The 22,377-nt window shown below is 37.7% G+C and overlaps 1 protein-coding gene across 7 annotated transcripts in view; it reads right to left on the reverse strand.

Moving 5' to 3' along the window:
- DOCK4 (dedicator of cytokinesis 4) overlaps window positions 1-22,377 on the reverse strand; it is a 487,797-nt gene that overhangs the window by 50,795 nt on the left and 414,625 nt on the right. For 4 of the 7 annotated variants that reach the window (XM_035254161.3, XM_017975468.4, XM_009002712.5 and 1 more), the window contains exons 31-36: window positions 13,223-13,371; window positions 11,426-11,511; window positions 6,955-6,981; window positions 6,715-6,810; window positions 5,768-5,828; window positions 1,364-1,457 (exon numbers count right to left, since the gene is read on the reverse strand). In XM_035254161.3, coding sequence (XP_035110052.1) covers window positions 1,364-1,457; window positions 5,768-5,828; window positions 6,715-6,810; window positions 6,955-6,981; window positions 11,426-11,511; window positions 13,223-13,371 — 513 coding nt within the window. The remainder of the gene's footprint in view (window positions 1-1,363; window positions 1,458-5,767; window positions 5,829-6,714; window positions 6,811-6,954; window positions 6,982-11,425; window positions 11,512-13,222; window positions 13,372-22,377) is intronic. The other 3 variants (XM_078343204.1, XM_078343205.1, XM_002751762.7) reach the window with 1 other exon arrangement.

Genomic DNA, 22,377 nt, shown 5'->3' on the forward strand with positions numbered 1-22,377 from the left:
TAAAGTGATCTACCTCAGCCTCCCAAGTAGCTGGGACTACAGACGTGCACTGCCATGCCTAGCTAATTTTTTGTATTTTTGGTGGAGATGGGGGTTTCACCACATTTTCCAGGCTGGTCTGTAATTTCTGGGCTCAAGCGATCCACCTGACTTGGCATCCTGAAGTGCTTGGATTACAGGCATGAGCCACCATGCCTGGCCTTGTAGGCAAAGTAATTTAAATGACTGCATATTTCTTGTTAGACCCCATGAAGGCCAGAACACAGTGTAATTATATTTTTAAAGTACTGAAACAAAAGAGCTGTTCACCTATAATACTGTATCCAGAAACATATCCTTTAGGGATGAAGGTCAAATAAAGGGAAGGAAATATTAGACGAAGGAAAACTAAGGGAATTCTTCACCACTAGATCTGTTTTAAAAGAAATACTGAAACAAGTTCTTCAGACTGAATGAAAATATTATAATAATAGAAGGAAGCTGGGAACTTAATGAATGAAGAAAGAATAACAAAAAGGGTAAGCATCTGAGTAAATAGAATAAAGTATTTTTATCCCCTTAAATTCATTAAAATATGTATGACTATTGAAAGGTAAAGATTATGACATCATCTGATGGAGCTGACAATGTATATTATACACATGACAACTACAACATACAGTGGGGAGAATCATAAGACCTATCTAGTTGTAAAATTCCCACATTTAACTTTGATATAGTTTGGCTGTGTACCCACCAAAATCTCATCATGAATCGTAGCTCCCACAATACCTGTGTGTAATGGAAGGGACCCAGTGAGAGATAATTAAATCATGGAGGAGGGTCTTTCCATGCTGCTCTCATAATAGTGAATAAGTCTCACAAGATCTGATGGTTTTATAGGAGGGAGTTTCCCTACACAAATTCTCTCTTGTCTGCCACCATGTAACATGTGCCTTTTGCCATGATTGTGAGGCCTCCCCAGCCATGTGGAACTGAGTTTGTTAAACCTCTTTTTCTTATAATTCACCCAGTCTTGGGTATCTCTTTATTAACAGCATGAAAATAGACTAATACAAACTTGAAGTGGTAAAATACTAACTATAAGCAGACTGTAAAAAGTTATATATGTATTTTATAATCTCAAGAGCCACCTCTGAAAAAGTATGCGAAGAGATATAGTCAAACAACCTAGACGTGTGTGCCTGTGTGTATCATGTATATGATACATATACAATCTGTCGAAATACATATCTAATTAAAAATAAATTTTAATTTTAAAGTAAAATTGGTTGAGTGTTCCACTCTAATTATAAAAAGCAGAGGATCATCATGCTTAATACATGTGCCCAGCCCCCTCGCCAATGCCAAAAGACAGAATTACCTGTAAAGTTCTGTGCTTTGAGATGCAGATCATAGAGTTTGTGAATGTAGCGTATATACATCTCTTCCTTATTCAGTTCAGTCTTATAAAAGTTCTGTAAAAAAAAGAGTACAGGTATGGATAGTTTCTCAACATTCAGGCCTACAATTATCTGCCTTTTACTCTGCTAAAGTTCCATGTCTAGAGCCAAGAGAACTGATGCATTTTTCCCAGTACCTCCAAAAATGAAGTAAGGTGGCTCAGTGACAGTGTCAGTTATTTCCTAGCAATTATTGGATACGTTGGGATCTTGGGTTTTTACTGCTGATTCATAGTTCTTCACTTTTTATGATTTTTTTGTTAGTTTAAATGTCAATGAACAATCAGCCTGTTCAACTAAAAATATATAAAATACGAACAGATTAACCCATTTATTAAATTTGCTGATTGACAGTCACAAGATCGTTTCTTTAATTTTAAATTTCAAAGATATTTTGCTCTAAAGAAAAAAAGTCTCCAAGACATACTGGTAAGGATGAGCGAAAGCAATGTAAAAGAATGTGAAAGAAGGTAAATAAAAAAGCTCTTGATTTTTAAGATATTATTCTGTATTTTCTACTCGTGTTAGACTTCAAATGTTTCCAATTTATGTCTAAAACATACAGGGACTAATAATAAGAGATTTTATTTCAAATTATTATTGTAGAAACATGCTTATTGAAAATATTTGTTTACTAAGATGTACTTAGATCTTACAAAACATCTCTAAAATGTTTTTAACAAAAATTAAACTTTTACTTAACTGGACACATTATGTTAGTTATTTTATTTTTAGACAGAGTCTCACTTTGTCACCCATGTTGGAGTGCAGTGGAGAAATCTCAGCTCACTGCAACCTCTGCCTCCCAGGTTCAAGTGATTCTCTTGCCTCGCCCTCCTGAGTAGCTGGAATTACAGGTGTGTACCACTATGCTCAGCTAATTTTTTGTATTTTTAATAGAGATGGGGTTTTGCCATGATGCACAGGCTGATCTCAAACTCCTGACCTCAAGTGATCCATTTGCCTCAGCCTCCCAAAGTGCTGGGATTACAAGCATGAGCCACTGAGCCTGGCCTAAATTGGCATTTTAAAGGCATACTGATAAGCATCCAAAGCTACTCCTTCACCACATTATAAAGTACATGAGTCCTCAAACGAAGTTGGATTCTAGCAAAAGTGAGTCACCAAACAAGACACGTTTAGTGAGCAAATCATTGTTGATTATGAAATCTCTGCTGGAGACATTTGAACTACTATTACTACTTGTTGTTGCTGTTTTAATTGATGCTAGTTGGTATGTGTTAGAAGAGAAAATCAGTGATAAGGGGATAAATCTGTTGACTTGAAGGAGTGACAGGCTTTTCTAAGGAGGAAAGACCAGGAATTCTAAAAACTTTTGAAGCCAATTAGCTAGACAGGGCTTTGGTAATGGACTAACCTAGCAAATGTGGCTGCTGAAATGGTACTTGGGGTTGAAGCCTGAGGATCTGCTATCAAATGTACTTTCTGCCCATTACCTAACAGATGCCTATTCTTCAATCTGAAGACTCTTCTAACTTTGAGACACTATATTAAGTCAAATCTTCATAATTTTTTTAAATTTATACCATTATCCTCCCTCTTTTACTCTTGACTCCTGTAGATCTTGGCATTCTTTACAAAGCTCAGTAAATAATGCTATTCACGTCTTTCTTATTATAACCAAAATAATTTTAATTAGCAAGAATTATTGTACCATAAACACAAGTCTAACAACTCCACAGCATGCTTTTATATTATTAAAGGATGATTTGCTCTAATAGCTTTCTGGTAAGAAGCAGCTTTGAGAAAACAAGCAATCACTCTAAATAAATATTTCTCTTAAAAAAATCTCTCGTCATCAGATGATAATCTTCCAAATGTCTGACAAACCGTGTGACACAAAGAGCAAAACAATAATTACATTTTCTGGTATTAGTCATGTCAAATATACCTTTTTTTTTTTTTTTAAACCAATTTAACTCTGATCTTGTATGGGATGCCACAGCTCTCTTTACAATCTGGAATGGACTTTTCTAAAGAGTTAAGAGAAGTCTCTAAGAGGAAGTGAGTAGTTGAAGAGAACCACATTGATAATAGAAAGCATCAAGAACTTTCCATATGGAATAGAAGCCAAAAAGATTATCTTCAAAGTTATATATTTGGTTCTTTAATACATATTCTTATGCTAGTTTGAAATAAGTAGAGCTTTCAAAGTGTTAAAATTTTCTAGAAGGACTATTCTGGGTTAGTACAAAGCTATCAGGATAATGTCTCAAGTGGTTAGTAATGGAGGCACACAATTTTACTCTATTAAATCTCAGGTGTATCTTACTGGGAGACTGGAGTAAATACATTAAAGGCAGAGTATTAATTCTTTCAATTAAGGAAGTGATCCCTTCTTTTATACCAACTGAGGAAATGAACATAAGGTCTACATTTATTTGTTCATCTCCAAATGGAAGGTACTTGTGAAAGAAGATGGAAGAATGGAGAAGATTACTTTGGGGAAAGGTAAAGGCTTTGCTTTGAGGTTATTTATGAGACTTTGTGCCTGGAGTTGAGGTAGAACCAGGGTTAAGAAGACAGAAAAGACGTAAAGCTTATCAAGCACTTAGCTTTTCTCTCAACATTGACACACAAGCAGGATGTAACTCAGGTTGAAGGTCTTGACTGTGATGAGAGGCTGGCAAAAGCAGGTCAGAAACTGGAGAATTGACTAGGAAATTTAAGAGAGGGAATGACTATGTTCAAGGTTAGAAATGAGTACTGACAGCAGAGGTCAATGGTCTGACCCAGTAAGCCTAGGCTGATGGTCTGCAGATTACTGTCGGGTCTAACAAAAAAATGTCAGTGAACAAGATGTGGCCTGATAGAGGATGCTTAGTTCTCACTATTTTTAGGGACTGATATTGGAGGTGGATATGTAACAATTAGATTAAAAATGCAGAGGAGGCAGTGGGTGTGATAAAGACAGATACCATCACAGACTCAGAGGTGAAGAGCAGTGTAAGAAATAAGGAAAACAGATAAAAAGACAGTCACAATTAAGCAGAAACCCTGAGCTTTGAAGAGGGACTGTGACAGGAGTAGACAAAGTAATACAAAACAAAACAAAAAGACTGAAATTGATGAGCTAAGAAAAGATGAAATCGAAGTGGCGCAAAATAGAATTTCAAGGTGCAAGCAAATAGAGAACGATACGGCACGTGAGGAACTCAAATGATCAGAGTAAGGATAAGAGTGACTCTGCAAACACTTAGAATATAATAGATGGCAATGATTCATTTATTCTACAAAAAAATTAGAAAAAGAAATCATGAGCTTCACACATATAGAACTAGACTTTTCCTGTATTTCATATTTTCCCATACTGATCATTTGAGTTCCTCACGTGCCATATCGTTCTATTTGCTTGCACCTTGAAATTCTTTTTTGCCCCACTTCGATTTCATCTTTTCTTAGCTCATCAGTTTCAGTCTTTTTGTTTTGTTTTGTATTTATTTTGTCTACTCCTGTCACAGTCCCTCTTCAAAGCTCAGGGTTTCTGCTTTCTTGTGACTTTTTATCTGTTTTCTTAATTTCTTCCCATCCAATTAAAGGAACTTATCAAAAACTTTGACTTGTTAAACTATGAAAAATAAATGTCGAAATGTAGGGCCATTCCTTTGCTCTGTGGTAAGAATACCATTCTATTTAATATAGTTATGTGACATTTTATATAAATTTTGGTTTGCCCAGGACAGCTTTGGATTGGCCTGTTATCTTTACAGAATGTTAATTTTACCCTCAAAAATGTCCTGCCTGGTCATCTTTGTTATAAAGCAAACTTTAACAAAAGTGCTATTATGAATTCAATTTGCAAAAAAGATAGAATGAAAATTAGCATGATAAACAGAAAACTGTCATTTGTTCACAAAAGAAGAGATCACTAATATTGATTAAAACATGGACTGCATATCACTCTCTGAGGAAGGAAAAGAAGGACAGAAAGAAATTGCAATACAAAAGTAGAAAGACCTCTAACGGGGGACACAGTGCTTTTTCCTAGGATAGCAACAAGACTCTAGTAGGGTGAAGCAGTGCAACCGGGGAACCCAATGGCATCACTCTGGGATCCCACAGGGGTCTCTTATTAGGGCTGTGGGGAATGCAGGGGGTGCACTTTGTAATGTCCAGGGCTGAGGATTTCCTGGGCTTTCATTTAACCTGTGGCTCCTACGCTTCTTTTAGAAACACTTGCAAATATTAAAAACTCTTCTAAGAAACATCACATTTCAGATTAAACACCAACAAAACACAGAATTTCTGGGGGGAAAAAAACAAGTATTAAGAGAAAAGGAGAAAAAGGGGAACCGTTTACCAACCAGAAGGCTAACTGTGCAGCCAATCTTTTTGCCATCTACCTCTCCCATTTTCATGCAGTCCCTAAAAACAAAAAGCAATAGTCAGAATTCAGAACTTCCTTCCTAGGGACAAACACAGTTTGTTCTTTTTTGGGGAAAAAAGAAAGGAAAAAAAGGCCACTTTTAGAGACCAGAAGCAATTTGCATTGCAAGTGTCCATTTAGATACATGCTCCAAGGACTGATAATCTCTGGGGAAGCTGGGGAGTCAGAGACTCCTGGCCATCAGTTTCTGTTAAGAATTTCATTGCCATATCAAGATTATGCTCCCTCTCAGTGGACACAGGGCTCAGGAAGTTAGAGGAGTGAAAGTGTGTTACTGTACACTTCCTACAGTGGGGTGAGAAGTGGCCGGTAAGCCTGGCCATTAGCAACAAGAATGAGGATTTAATTCCTGAAATAAAACCAAACCACCATGCGTTTAAGTGGAATGAACTACTTTAACAGTTTAGATAACATTAAAAAAAAAAGTCCAAAGAAGGTGACAGGGTTGAGTTTCATCCCACTGACATCCCCTTTATAAGAGAACAGCATGATTGTACAACTCCGTTACATTATTTTCACCCTGAAATGGATAGAGTCTACTGGTTCTCGTGGCTGAGTTTAAATACCAAAATAAATTTTTTTTGTTTTTGTTTTTTTTTTTTTTTGGGAGAACTCTCAGGGATTCTGAGAATCCTCTCAATTTACCAATACTTTGAAAGAACTATCAAAAAACAAAATAAAAAAGAAACAAACCCCCAAATTAATGACTCTGAACCAGCTAGTGAAAAGTTCATTGTCCTAGTACACCAGGTTCCGTGGTCTGATAATCAACTGAGTGACTCACGGGAGTGGAATGGTGATTGTATTCTATCTGACTTTCTAACTGGAGTGCAGCATTTCTGGAGAACGAGCGACTCAGCTTACCTGTAATCTAACAACCTCTCCATTAGACGAGTTACAGTAGCAATTAATGAAACGCCACTTTCCCGCCATGTTTCCCGCTCAATTTTCTTTAGTAGACTGGAAAAGAAAGAACCCAGGGCATTTTCAACATTTATTTTTATCAGTCACCATGACAACCATTTTACTTTCATCAGTACCTTAAATGCCTTAGCAACCACTGCAACATCTCACAAGTAGCACAATTTGCAAACAATGTCTTACCTAGGATAGGGACCAAATAGTGGAATTCTAATCCAGGAAGCATTGACAAAGCAAATTGATTTTCAGATTATCCAAGTCATAAAATACAAACACATGCATATAATCACATTTTCAAAATATACAAGTATCTCACAGCTCAAAGACATTTTTTCCTAGCTTCTCTCTTACACTAACAGAGGCTTGAGTCTTACATCAAATAACACTGCAAAAAGGGAAAACAGGAGTGCCTCCAAGTTTACTTTCAAGCAAGATCTTGCTTTATTCACATAAAAATATTTTCCTACCTCTCAGTGGAATGCATCTTCATCCAAGCAATTTTACTGCAATGCAACTGCTACAGGAAAATCCTTGTACAGACGGTATGACGTTTTGCGTTTTTTCCTTTCACTTAACATTTGCCCACTCAATACATATTGTACTATCTCTGCACTCACTCAACAGTTTCATTCATTTTGTCACTAATCACAGAAGATTTTCTATGTGGTTGTTACAGCAGATTGATGACAAGTACCAAACCACATCTTTCCTCCTACATTTCCCCTAATTCTAAGCACCTTGGAGCAGAGATACTATGTAAACACAAAATAACAACAATCATGATAATTAGAATCTGTGTTACTTTCACTCCACCTCTCAGCAAATTAACAGCGTACTTTGCAAAGGCTTTATGACTGAACTTTCCCCGCAAAATAAAGGTAAGAACATAAGCATGGCAATATGTAGATTCTTCCCTGCCTCTTTAAATTTAATGATCATCATTTCTGTCTAAAATCTTATTTGTCTTTCACCTTAGTTTCAGGAATAAGAGAGAAAACATTTCTTATAAGTACAATCTAAACATAACATATATGTACTTAGTTCAAAAATAAACATTAAAGAAGAAAGCTGTTTTGTCAAAGCTTTCTCTTGTCTGTGGCTATGTTCTCTCCCAAGTTTTCTCTCCACCATCCTCCCACCTCTTTCTCTTGTGCCCAGCCTTCTGTCTTGTCTTCTCCTCTGCCTGTTTCTTAGGTTAAGGGTGGAGACTGCATACGGAAGGGATGGAATCTGCCCTGACCAGTCCTCCAGCTGAAGGTACCCTAGTTTGTTTAAAATGTGTTTTCTTTTAAAAACCTCTGAACAGCACCTGTTTCAGGCTTAAATTGCAAATTGGTATTGAACTCAAATGAAAATCTGTCTGCCAAAAAGCAATGCAGAATGATGTAGAAATTTTCCCGTGACAGCCCACACCTCATATACTTTAGAGGCTGAAAAACAAAGAACTTGAGTTAAGTAATAATTCTAAAAATACACGGATACTTCTTTTATGGGCATAAGTTTCATTAATTTGCACAGACTCCTGATGCAGTAAGAGCTACATAAACCTCTTGAAATAAGAGGCAAAGTTCTGCACAGCCTGTTTCCTTGACTAACTCAAGACCAAATGTTAGGACTGAGTCTAGAACCCAGATCATCTGTGTGCTCAGCCAGCCTTGTTCCCTCTCTTGGGAAGCTTGCCATTTCCCTGTTTACCTGATACAAACTGAGAAAGAGAGGCAATCAGCAAGAAGAGAAGAGGTAACCTGGGTGAGAGTGGGTATTTTCCTTTGTTCCATAATAATGCCCATGTGCCCACATTGAGCATACAGGGAGCCCTAATAACAGTGAAAAGTGGTTTCTCATTGCTAATTGATAAGGCTGCTCTGTTCTATGCAATGGAACTTCATAACACTTGGGAGCAAGATAAGCCATGGCCCTGCAGGGACGACACTGCTCAATAGGTTTTCACTCTATGAAAGAAATCTGTGTGTGTGTCGGTATTTGACCCTTAATCTTCCTCTTGGTATCATAACGGGGTTAAGTGGAAGTCATCACTCTAATATAGAACACCTGTGTCTGTGCATGCTCTTTTTAATCCAAAGAGAAGAGTTAGAGATGTAAGGTATGGTGTCACATAATGAATTCTCTGTCTCCAAATGATAATTAAATGTGTGATCACTGAAAATCTTTGAAATAATGTGGAGTCTTATTGAATTATTTAGAAGTACATAGGAGAAGGCAGAGTGAAAGACTAAGAAAGACTTCAGATGAATGTTACTTCTTCTGGAAAGCCCCTTTGGAATCCCCAAGACTATAGGTAGACCTACTGTGTGCTCCTATAGCACAGTCACTGCTGCATCCCCAGGCCTGGGGAGTGTCCAATAAATATACTGGAATGAGCGAATCAAGGGGAGCCAGGAGAAGCAGAATTTAGCTGCGATACTCTATTCTGGATATTGCATATTGGTGTCTATAATCTAGAATTTCAGTGGTATCAAAATGAATAAATCTTTTAAAAACTTATTTCAAAAGAATACAGTAGGTATTAATGAAGATAATGTTTGGGGTTAGGGAAAGACGAGTTCAGTTCTTAGGAAGGAAGGTACTAGACAAATTTAAAATCTTACTCAAAGGGGGCCATTTTGGCAAGCATTACAATTTAGGAAGCAGTGAGCTACTTACAGTTTCAGCTTCAGAACAAATTTTAACAAGTTTTAGACATGAATTACATGGAACAAATGAGAATGTGTACCATAACAGCATGTGTTCCTAATTCATCATGTGTGCAGTGACTCATTGTGATTATACGAATTCACTGTGGTTTCTGTTGCCAAAAAAAGCAATTTATTGTTTCCTGAAATAAAGTAAGATTTGCACCTTCTTTCTTCTGCTTGGGTAATAATGATACTTAAGCATCACTTTAGATTTGATTTATTCCCAATATGCTGATTATAAAAGCATGAAAGAAAATTATTTACAGTAGCATTTCTAGTAATATTCTAAAAATCAACAAAAATATAAAAATCTCTATTGAATGAATAAGACACCTTAAAATAGTCCTAATTATAGAGGCTTAATATTTTAATTATTGGTTTGATTCTAATGTCAAGGTACATCTTCTATTTCAAAGTCATATTTATACACAAGCAATCAAAACCACATACTATCAAGCCTTTATTAAAGTAGATAAGAGGCATTATAGAACTATGTATTTATTAATCTTGTGAATTTGTTATAAATAATTAATCATAAATCTCAAGAGATTCATTTCACTGAGTGCTTTCTCATTTTGGTTCTTTGTTCAAACCACAAACTAGTAGCTGAAATGAGAGCAGTTTTCAAAAGCAATTTATTATACTGGATGAGATTTTAATAAGAATTCTTGCTAAACTCCAGCTGTCATGAAAGACTGAAGCTTTGTACACTAGAATGAATGAGGTCTTGGTGAATAATTATGAAAACTTCTGGTTTAATTACCATATCAGAAAAAAATGATATTGTTCAGAATCCAGTACAAAGAATATATTTTATCACCCACCACTACCACAGGAAATCCCTATACCTTCTTGGCTTTTTCTTTTAATGTAATTTTTTTAAAAGCTTCAAGATAATTTTTATATCAGGCAAGCTGAAATCTATCTAATCTATTAGTCACTAATAATATTCTTCAAGCCTTTATATTAATGTTTCTCATGTTGTAAATTCATGATCATAAAATGAATTACAAAGTTTTGCACATGGCCATTAATACTAAAGCACTAATATTTAGTTTTAGGTGACACTTGGGCATAAATACAAATACAAATATATTTTGTCATACAAAAATGTGTTACTGATTTTGTACTTCTGAAAAAACTGCAAACATATTTCAAGCACAATAAGAGAACTCTTCTTTCAAAAGGAAACACTTTGCACATATGTTAGATTTGAAAATGACTAAGATCCATAGGAAGCTGTAGAGACAACAAGTACCAGAAGTGAAATCCCAAAGCACTAAAACATTCTCACCATGCATGAATACTTGGTACAAGCAATTCATCCTGTGGCTATGATCGAATTCTATGGGTAGGGCAACTTTAAAGTCTCTTTACAGCATTCCATTATTTCTCTATCTTCCATACAAATCCAAAACACATAATTTACTACAAGTGATTTACTTCTGTGATATTCCAATAAAAAGCATTTAGGATACAATTAATGCTGAGTGAACAATCAGTATCAATGAATTAAATCAGGTGCTGAAGAACAGATGCAAATTAGGTTAATTTTCCAGTAGCAAATCAGCATCAGTATCTTGCTTTGGAAAATGGTGCACACAAACACTACAATCACATCCCTTTTCTCCTCTCCCACTTGTAACCCCACTTAAAATCATTATCTTGCAGCAATAGTTTTAAAATTATCAGGCATGAAACGAGTAAGATTTGTTATGTAACATATACGACCTGTCCTAATCAGAGATTAAAATAGGGAGACATGCCTAATCATCAACATAATAAGATCCATTCGCCAGAGTTAGGCAATTATCCTTTATTTCACACTCCACAAAGACAAAGCTCTCCTGTGAGACCTCAGCTGTCTCTGCAGCTCTCAGCTACCGTGGTGCAGAGAGGCTCAGTACTGACACCAAATCCCCGGAATAGAATCAACTTGAGATAAACATATTACTCACATACTGTTGAAGAGCTCTCGGTATGTTTCGTCACCTTTGCCTTCTGACATCAGGCTATCCAGTTTGTCAATTAGCTTGGCTTCCACCTGAAACATACCCAAATATTATTCTCTTTCCTACCCTTCACAAGTAGGATTTCTAGGCAAGTTAAAACGTATTTAATTATGACAAGGAAAAAGCTATGGTAAATTCTGTGAAAGTGACATTATCAGCTACGGTTAATAGCAGGCATCCCTTTGGAATTCTAAGGGACTAATCTAGAGGGAGTTACATGACTTCACACTCCTGGCTGGGTAGCATTTACTGCTGCCAAAGACATCTATCTATTTGTTGATTCAAACACAAATGCTTGCAGCCCAGTTTAAATGCTTGAATTCTTTTTTAGGAGCTATAAAAACTGGCAAGTCCTGTTTCTTTTTCCTTTTTTTTTTTTTTTTTTAAACATCACTATATATAAGGACATCAGGAAACTAACATATCCACATACATTAATTTAAATCTTTGATGTGTTTTACATCTATTTTCTTTCTCAAAACAGTTTGAGGTTGCACTGAATCTTTGCTGAAGTTGAGAACTTGCCTTATCCATGTACAGATGGTAGATCCATAGAAATAGTTTAAGTCAGCAATAAGCAGCAAGAGAAAGGGCATATTTCCTGAAAACTGTAGTCAAAACATTTATATTTTCCAGGATATAAATCCTTTGGAACTTGAATATCAGGAATGAAAAAAATATCCCTTCATCTTTCTGAGTCAGAAGAGACAAAATGAAAGACTTCTCTATAACCAGAGAAAGTTACAACAATTAGGGATTGGGAGGAATATTTGACTTTGTCAAAGGACTAAGCCCAATTATTTCTTTAAACTGAATTTCAATCAAAAGATAAAGACAAAGGGGAAGGAAAGTAGGTTTTTCTTTCGTAAGTACAGTTTTTAAATAGTCTTTTATTCACCTATCTGTTTTCTTGAAATTAAATGTGTGTCCTGATACAGGGGAAACGCCCATGCTTTTGGCCACAGGAGGGTTCCATGTCTGCAGTCAGATTGCTTGACCAGTTGACAACCAGTCCTGAGATTTGAGGGAGGCTTTCTTTGGAGAAGCATGAGGAAGTGCCAAATCCTGTGGGCACACAGGTTTGTACAGTGACTCTCTGAACAGACAGTAGGCCTACTAACTCCAAATTGAAGGACCTGGCAGGCCAGAAGCAGTGGATTCCTTAAGAGATCTGGTTTTGTAATAAGAATGCCTGTTTTCCCAAAACTGGAGCATAACTATTAGAACCTATGTCAATGAGAAATGGTAAACTCATTTTTGTGGAATCTCCTTTATAAGAATCTCCACTGCTTTCTCCTTTAAATTAATTATCAATGCTTCAAGCAAAGAAATAAAACATACTGGGAATAAAACGCTGAAAGCTAAGCCATTCACCAAATACAATGTGCAGATCACTGAGAGCTCAATGAGTTTAAGAACCATTAACTCTCTGATTCTTCTGCTCTGTGTCCAACTGAGTGCAAATAAAGTCTCTGCAAGTTCTTAAATATAGACCTGCAAAATCAGAAAATTTTTCAGCTGAAAGGGAATCAAATGATTTTCAGGGATTCGCTGGAGGCTCAGGACAACACATGATCTGAGAAGTATCCATGGCTGTGTGGCTTAGGAGTGGACAGGCCAGGCTGGAATCCAGGTCTGATGCCCCAGTGTTCACTTCCCAACTTGGAGTAGAATCTGGAAGGTCATAGATGCTTCAGAAGAGCTGAAACTCTTCCACATCTTCTGAGGAGCACTTCTGCCTACCTGTTTAAAGTTGCCACTCCGCCTCTGCTCCCAGTCCATCATATCATGAAAAATTGGAATCATGACATTTCGAAGATCTGGCTGGGGTATCAAGGTCACTTCTAGGAAGGGGCCAATCAGGGCAGGGATAAAGTGAAGCTTGTGCTCTCCTAAAGTAAGAAAAATATCTGAGTTTCAATATATTCAATCTTAATATGATTTCAGAAAATTAATATAAAATTTGTGTAAAACAATTGCCACAAGTATATTCAATTATAGTTGTCTCCTCAAGCAAGAAAATATAAGAAAATAACCCATGAGATACAATTAAAATGATATAAATCATCAGGAATTGGCTATGTACATTATTATACATGCATACATTAAAATTTTTATGTGAGAGTTAAGAATAAATCTGAAGAAAGATAATATAGGTGAAGTTTTTCAATATACTTAAGTGAAAAAGCAAAGCGCAGGTGCAATACAGTATTTATAGGAACATTTCTCATTAAAATACATACACCCACACACACACATGCACACACACACATGCACACACACACGTATATATCTTAGTCTAGAGCATTATCTAATGTTAACCACAGAGGTTGTCTCTGGATGGTGAGATTATGGGTGTTTTTTGTATATGAAAAAAAGTGGTTCTTATCTGTATAATTTTTCTTGAGTGGTTTTTGTTTTATTTAAAAAAGGTATGGGGTCTCACCCCATTGCCAAGTATGGTCTTGAACTCCTGGGCTCAGGCCATCCACCTGCCTCAGCCTCTCAAAGTACTGGGATTACAGGCATGAGCCACTGGGCTGGGCCCCTTGTGTTTTTTCTTAACATAATAAATACACAGCCTAAATAAAAATTGAAATAGTGGTCCCCCCCAAGAGAATATAAACATTTTCTGAAAAGACAAAAATGTAACAATAGTGAACCCACAATACTACCAAGTGCTAAAAGGTATGGTACTGATAATTCAGAGGAAAGGAAGGTGGGGAATCGTATGAACACAGATGATTTCATGCAGCAGGTGAGTGTTAAGTCTATTATGCTAATCTTCTTTGTTAAATTTCCTAAGTTTCTATATCTATTACATGACTATTGCATGCTATGAAAAATATACTCAAGAGCTAACCTTCAGCATCATGGCTGAAAGCATATGAGAGCATTCACCTAGAACTTACAAGTTGGGAGGCTGAGCAGAAAGACAGCTGGCTTCATGAAGGAGGGTAATTTTCCAGTAACACTATAGATTCATAGCACATAGGTACAGTATAAATGACTTTAGAGGGGTTTTTAAGTAAAGTGAACATGGAAGCATCTGGGGAGGAGAAAAAGTAATGACTGAGATGAATGAGAGTTGGGAAAACATGTGCATGTTTATGAATTCACTGTTTTTTTTTTTTGTGATTGGAAGTGCTGTGGGAAACATCCACTGTCTTTGGAATGTAGCCCTTATCTCTACATAATTGCCTTATTTTCAGTGCTTTGGAACATTAGCAAGGGTGTGACTGAGTCAATAGCAAGTTTTTCAGATCTTGACACAGAAAGTATCACTGGCAATAGATGAAAACATGAGGAAAGTGGGCACACAATGACTTCTGGACAATCAGTGAAACTGTTGAAACATTTCAAAGCTAAACTCTGTATTATTTTTTCCTTTAGGCTAAAATATCAAGAATCAAGGAGAGTTGTTTGATTAATTCTATCCTCAAGTATTCACTCTCTAATATCCTCAAGAGTATGAGCATTTCTATCATGACAAAACTTTCCTCTCTCTCAATGACACAGAAGGGTCACTGTTACCACACATAGCTGAATGTTTTAGATTTGAGGGGTCATGTTGCAATGCTGCATGTGCTACCAACGTGAGAGAAGAGAATTTAGAAAAACTTCCCTACAGTCTGTAAGCCAGAGAGTTCATGGTATCTCCTGTCTCTATACATCAACTTCCCTCAAAAAGGCATTACAGCAGTCAAAGCAATGATCTGAATTTTTAAGTACTGAAAATTACTATAAACACAAGGAGAGACAAAGCAGTAGGGGTGACTCCTTTCTTGTACATGTTTTGATAAGGAACAAAGTATTCATTTAATAGATAGTTTGGAAAGTTTGGGGAATGTCAAGATCATAAAACTGGACCTTATTTTATATAGTATGTGTTTGCTGTATTACCATTTTATTAATTCATTCAGTCATTATATTCATTTAGTGACTCAAGACATAAGAATGCCTAGTGTGTTTTGAACACTGTATTCAGAGGAATACTTGGAAATAGCTAAATCACAATGGGTATTTGGGCAATTGCTAAGCTATAAATCTAGTATCAAGAAAAAACAATGGGCTGGGCGCAGTGGTTCACTCCTGTAGTCACAGCACTTTGGAAGGCCAAGGCAGGAGGATCACGTGGGCTTAAGGAGTTTAAGACCGGCCTGGGAAACATGGTGAAAACTCATCTCTACAAAAAATACAAAAAGTTAGCCAGGCATGGTGTGTCATGCTCAGAAGTTCAATGTGGCAGGGGTCAGGGCTGGGTGAGGGAAGTGTTGGCAATGAGGGTGGCTTGGTTTATAAGCCAAGCTGAGAGGAAGGGGGAGTTAGGCAGTTCAGCTGTGGGTGGTGGTGGCCAATTAGAGCTTTATTTTGTAAGAACATAACTGGGAGAGTTATGTTCCATAGCTCTCCATAAGTGGAAGATGGGCTGCAGTGGGGAGACAGATGCTGGAGGGCCAATTAAGCTATCCAAGTAACTATGATAAGTATTGGTCTAAAAGCAGCAGCCATGGTAATGGGGAAAAGGGGCCAGAGGGTGAGTGAGAGTAAAAACTGCTATTAAATGATATCAAATTTATAGGAGCAGGAGCCAATTTATGATGAGAGCAAGACCATGACTTCAGTTTGGGGTACTTCTAACACTGACTACTGTAGCAAGTGTCAAAGAGCCTGGTTTGGGGCTCAGGACTGAGGTCTGGGCTGGAGATGGACTATTTCAGAATCTTCAGTGATAAACGGTGTGAATGAAATTACATGGAGGAAACCTGTGGCAAAACATACGGGGAGCAAAAGGAGCCGGAGAGCCTGAGCACATACATGCTGGGACAAGAGAGGAGCCGACTAAAGTGACAGGGTGTGGGGTAGGGAAGGAGAAATAAGAAAGTGGTGATGGGGAATGACAGAGAAGTCTTTCAGAAGCAAAGAGGGGCAAGGCTGTCAAATGCAGTGATTCTTTAATAACATCTGGTACTTGTAAGCACTCCCTATGGCAGGCCCTGCTCTGGGTGTTAAAATCCTTGGAAGTTAGGCAACTCATGCAAAGTCACTCAACTAGTTATTTAGGGAGGCCAGCATTTGAACTCACGCAGGCTGGCTCTACAATGAATTCTTAATCACTATCCTAGGGATGGGACTTACTACAGGTCTTTAGATGTGGCAGAAAAGTAATGCAAGTGGAGACCTGTTACAAATTTAATTTACAATTAAAAAGTAAAAAGAGAGAGAGAAACAAAGAGCTGGCGAGGATTGCCTATTTTTCTTCTTAAAGATGTCTGAGAGTAAATGCAAGAAAGTCAATTAGTCAGGAACTTGATGGGTGGAAAGGAAGTGGGATTTTTTTTTTCTCTTTCTGATGAGAGAGTGCAATCACATGTGTCATTTGTTCCACATTCATCCATCATTTCATGTGGTTGGGTGAGGTTGGAAAATCCTCACTCTACTGCCTCAGCCTCAAGAGTAGGCATATAACCCGGGCCTTGTAAAAATCCAGCCTCAGCCTGGTGCAGTGGCACTCCTCGTAGTCCCAGCTACTCAGGAGGCTGATGCAGGAGGATCATTGAAGCCCAGGAATTGAGTCCAACTGAGCAACATGTATCATAAACATCTCTAAACAAACAAACAAATGAACCAAACCCAGCTTCATCCCTGGCCCCAAGGACTGGTTCATGATAGGCACATCACCCAGCAGGAGCAATCTGTGGCCCTGAGCGACATTCTAAAAGGGACTTTGAAAAGAGGAAATAGGCTTGAAGCTGATGGAAGCCATTTTCCCACAGAGTGAAAACAGCCTGAGAGTACACAGAGGTCAAAGTCAACACACAGAACAAATGAGAGCTGGGAAATGGCCAGCCCTGATGTGCGTCCTCTTGAAAATGGTCATCCCTGAAGCCAGATCCACTTGTGGGCTTCCTGGCTCCCAGAGACAATATATTTCTTTAACATGAGTTTAATTTGAATGTTTTGATCTTTGACTTTGTCAAATATAATCAGCAGAGCTCTGCTATACTAGTTAGAATGTAAGAACCTGTACCCTCTGTTAAGGTCCTCTGAACAGGATCCTGCCTACCCTGTGCAGATCAATACAGTGACAAGGAGGAGATGGGAAGCTCTGTGCTAAGACCTTCATGAGCATGAATTCTGTTGGAATTTCCATCCTCCTGGAAAAGGTACCCTTGACAGAAGCCACTGGCCTGAACTAGCTTCTAACTTGAAGATACCTAGAGGGCTTTGTAACAACTTCTCAACCACAGTCTGTGATGCTGTCTCAGATATCTGCCTCCATTAGGAACTGAATATTCTTGCCTTTGCCCTGCATCCTGAGTGCCCTAGGGGACCAAGGTCCTCCTGATCTCTAGAGGCAACATGCTTGCTTCGTCCTTTAGCTGGTATAGGCACAGCAACTTGGGGCATCTGGAAGGTCCCTCATTCTTAGGATTGGGTGCTCCCTAGAAACCTCACAACCATCTGAGAGTGCCGCTCTATCACAGGAGTGTCTGATTTTACCTTGGGTTGAGTGTCAGTGCGAGTTAAAGTCATCAGACAAAGTGCCTTGAGCGTCTAGCCAGAAATACACCTCCGGACACAATCAACAGACTTGTGCCCATCTAAAAAGTCTCTTTATATCACTGAAGTCACACAATCCTTCCCTCTTTCTTAAGTTACTGTTTCTCACTAATACAAGACACACTGCTAGTTCTCTGCAGTACACTGCAGCTTTGCAACTTTTCCTTTTTACATTTTTCTACTGCTACTTCTGTGAACAGAAAAGTTCTGCCTTCAGCAGTTGGGAGTAAGATACATTCTGTAGCCAAATTTTAGTCTCAATATTATCCCATTAGCAAAATAAATGGCCATTCAGTTTCTACATTCTGTTAAGTCACCTACAGTGTTTCCTATTAAAACGGAACTTAATTTAATTAGTAAGGGGATTTTAAGTTCGGAAGTTAACCAGAACCATTTTTTTAAGGGTAAGTGCTTTAGCATGGGCTGTACTAGCAAGCAATCTAGCACATTGCCTCTGCGAAAGAATCCTTGCCCAAATGTGACAGAGTCTCTCCAAGATCCATTTTTCAAAAAGCCAGGCAAATCATAAATTTAGGAAGTCAAAGGGGAAATCACACAGGGCGGACAGGCATGCTTAGTCCCATCACTTAGTTTATCAGGATCCTGCCTTCAACTATGGGTGGCACATTTAATATGATGCTGGGATCCAAAAACCAGAAAGGGAAAACAGTTGGAGAACGCTCCCTGTCTTCTCCTCCACTCTGGGTCAAAACCAGGAAACGAAAAAGACTAAAACAATGCTTTCACTCTTGCTTCTTTTTCTAAATTGGTAATAAATTATCTTCAGCTTACACCCTCTGAAGCGCACTCTAAAACATTGGAACTTCCTTAACCTCAGAACTTTAAAAAGAAAAGCAGCTCACTTTCTTTTGCACAATGACATGGCATTTTTACCAAACCTTTGCAAATGCTGTAAGTTCAACCCAGTTCTTTTATAAATTTTATTGCGCAGGCCCAGGGAAAATAGTTCCCCAAAATTCAAAAAAGCAACTTCCAGAGGAACCATTTAAAAATCCCCCTTATTTGGGGCCCCTTCAAGTTCCCTTCTAATTACAGAACTGTAGGCAAGTAAAGGAAAACTTAGGCCAATTTTCTAAACATCCAAATAGGTGTATAGAAGTTTTCCAAAATTTAATTCAAGTATTTTACCTTACATGGAAGGATGTTATACTGCTTCTAAACCAGACTCTAACGGCAGCTAAAAAGCAGGCAGCTCTGCAAGCAGCAAAGAATTTTGAAAGAGCAATATATCTCCCACAATACCCCAAAAGGGAAGAAAGCAAGTAAGAAAAGCAAAAAAAAAAAAAAAAAAGAAACATCATCCCCAATTGGGAGAGAAGCAATTCCTATAAACAACTCTGATTGAAACCTTGATAACTCAGGAAATAAATGATAAAACAAACAAACACTTTTTAATATGCATTTTAGAAGGCCTATGGAAAACCAGGGCCAACAATTACTCTAACTTGTCTATAATAGACCAAAAGCCAGCTAAGAATCCTGTAGCTTTAATGATAAGGTTGAGAAAGGCACTAATAGAATACACCTCCTTATTCCCTAATTCAATCAAGGCACAGCTCTTTTTAAAAAACAAGTTTATTACATAGGCAGCTCTCAATATTGGAAGGAAACTACAAAAGCAAGCTATAGGACCAGATAGTACCTTAGAAAACCTCCTAACGGTGGCACTTTGGTCTTTTATAATAGGGACAAGAAGGAGGCCCAAAGGGAAAGAAAAGCTCAGGAGTAGGACAAAGGCTCTAGCGGCAGCTTTGCAAGATTGCAAAGTCCGGGATCTCCAAGGTGCGTTTGTTAGTTGCTATCAGTGGGGCAAGCCAGGGCATTTTAAAAAGGAATGCCAGGCAGCAAGAAAAAGCCAACTCAACCCTGTCCAGCCTGTGCTGGAGACCACTGGAGACAGAAGTGCCCCCAGAGGTGGAGGTCACTGGGTTCAGGACCAGTCTCACAGAAGGTCCAGCAGAACTAACGGATCCCGGGGCTCAAGCCCTGGCTCCAGTGGCTCAAACTGCCATTATAGAATAGAGCCCTGGGTAATTCTGAAAATGAAAGAAAGGAAAGTAAACCTCAATAAACTAAACACTACAGCCAGTCTCTCTTTTTTCCTCTTGAATCCGGGCCTCTCCTCTTATGGTCTGAGAAGACCATAAGGTGTGTCTCAGGAAAAACTCTAATCCAATTTTTTTCTCAACCTCAGTTGCAGTTAGGAGGACTTATTATTTACACATGCTTCCAAGCCATTGTCATAATAGCTCTACTAGTCAAAAAAGCCTCCAAGTTAACCCTAGGAAATAATTTAACTGTTTACACCCCACGTAATGTGGCATAATTACTGTTCTCTAGAAAAAGCTCTTAGCTAACGGCCAGTAAAACCAGAAATACGTAAGGCAGGATAAGCAGTAGTCACTCTAAGTAATGTCTCTCCTCAGCCATAGCACTCAATTCGCTAAGCTAATAGCACTTACACGAGCACTTGAATTAAGCAAAGGAAAGGTAGCTAACATTTATACTAACTCCAAGTATGCTTTCCTAATTTTCCATGCTCATGCTGCCATTTGAAAGGAAAGACATGCCCTTACCACTAATGATTCTCCTGTAAAGTATCACCAGAAAATTAATTGGTTATTATTCTCAGCCTTTCTTCCACAAGAAATAGCAAGAATGCATTATAGGAACACCAAAAAGAAACAAGTGAGGTTGCCAAAGGAAATAAATTAGCTAATCAGGCAGCTAAGTCAAAGGCAAGGAAGCCTCAAGGCATCAACATGCTTCAAACCCCTTCTAATACAGGAAGACTCCATAAAAGAAATTAAACTTCAGTATTCCCCACAGAAATAAAATAGACCACGTCTCAAGGGCATACTTTCCAGCCCTCAGAATTGCTACAGTCAAATAATGGCAAACTCCATCTGCCAGCCTCCAGCCAACGGTAAGTCCTTAAAATCCTTCACCAAGCTTTTCACTTGGGAAAGAATAAAACTTATCGATATGTTCAGGTATTGTTTTCTGGCAGAACACTTTTAAATTGGTTAAGCATGTAACCTCTCTATCACTTCCAACAAAATTTGACACAACTAGCAGAAGCCCAACCCCAGAAAATAAAGCCACCTTTATTCAACCCAGGACATTTAGTATTAGCAAAAACTCTCGTCTCTCTCCCCTTCCCTAAGCCAACCTGAAAATGGCCCCACACTGGTTTTCTTTCAACACCCATAGCAATAAAATTTATAGAAATCAACTTCTGGATACATCACACTCAAGTCAAAGCCTAAAAAACTAAGGGAGCTACCCCTGACAGCCCAGAGGAATGTCCTAAATGTCAATGTAAAGAAATAAAAAATCTTAAGCTAAAACTCATAAAAAATAAGTAACCGAGGGCTACTCATCTTAATCCCATTCCTACCTCACCAGATATGTTTCATTATATCTACCCTTTCCTCTCAAAGTTCAACACCAAATAGTAAAACTTCTTTTCAACTCATATTTGCAAGCAAATTTTTATTACACATGGGATTTCATTTGTAACTTATAAATACACAAAGGAGAATATTTTATCTTGGCAAGTAAAAAAATAATTTTAAACGGAAATTATTTACTTTACTGCTCTTGTGGGAATTGTTATAGTCCTGCTATTATTTGCAATAAAACCATACACTGTGGCACCCACACTGTGGAATTCTGGTTGTAAAATTCGAATTGCTTTAACATTCTGCCTGACTGTCATCCTTATAACAGGATTAATAACTGCAGGAAAGACTTAAGGTTGTTTTGCTTATAGCAAAAGTAATAGTTATGGATAAAAAGTATAAAAGTTTTACTATTACTAAGTTTAACAGGACTTTTTACTAGAGGTTGATAATATAATGCACTTTAAGCTAGGAAAAGAAGGTTATAAAAAAAAGATTTTATATACAGAAAAATTTTGTACGGTAATAGTTATCCTAAAAAAAAATAATCGGTTGTTTAATGAAAAGATGTGTAGAACAAGTCAGAAAGTTTAAGTATGCTGTAGGATCTGTAGAAGTTATAAAAAATGTAATAATTAAAGAAAAGAAATTGTCAAAATTAATGCTAAAGTTATTTTAGCCAACCAATAACATATCTCTCCCAATCACCTTGCAAGTTATAAAAATAGCCTAAGCCTAAAGTTACTCTCTAATGGCAAGTCAAGGGGGAAATATATGCTTTACCTCAAGAAAACTGTTACTTTTATATTAATGTTTCTGGTAATGTACAGTGACATCTAGTAAAGGCAAACAAGTTTTGCCATCCATTGGTGTAATAAGCAGGTGTCAGTTATGGTCTATAGGACTCCC

The sequence above is a fragment of the Callithrix jacchus genome, chromosome 11, assembly GCF_049354715.1.
Source record: "Callithrix jacchus isolate 240 chromosome 11, calJac240_pri, whole genome shotgun sequence".
Classification (NCBI taxonomy): domain Eukaryota; kingdom Metazoa; phylum Chordata; class Mammalia; order Primates; family Cebidae; genus Callithrix; species Callithrix jacchus.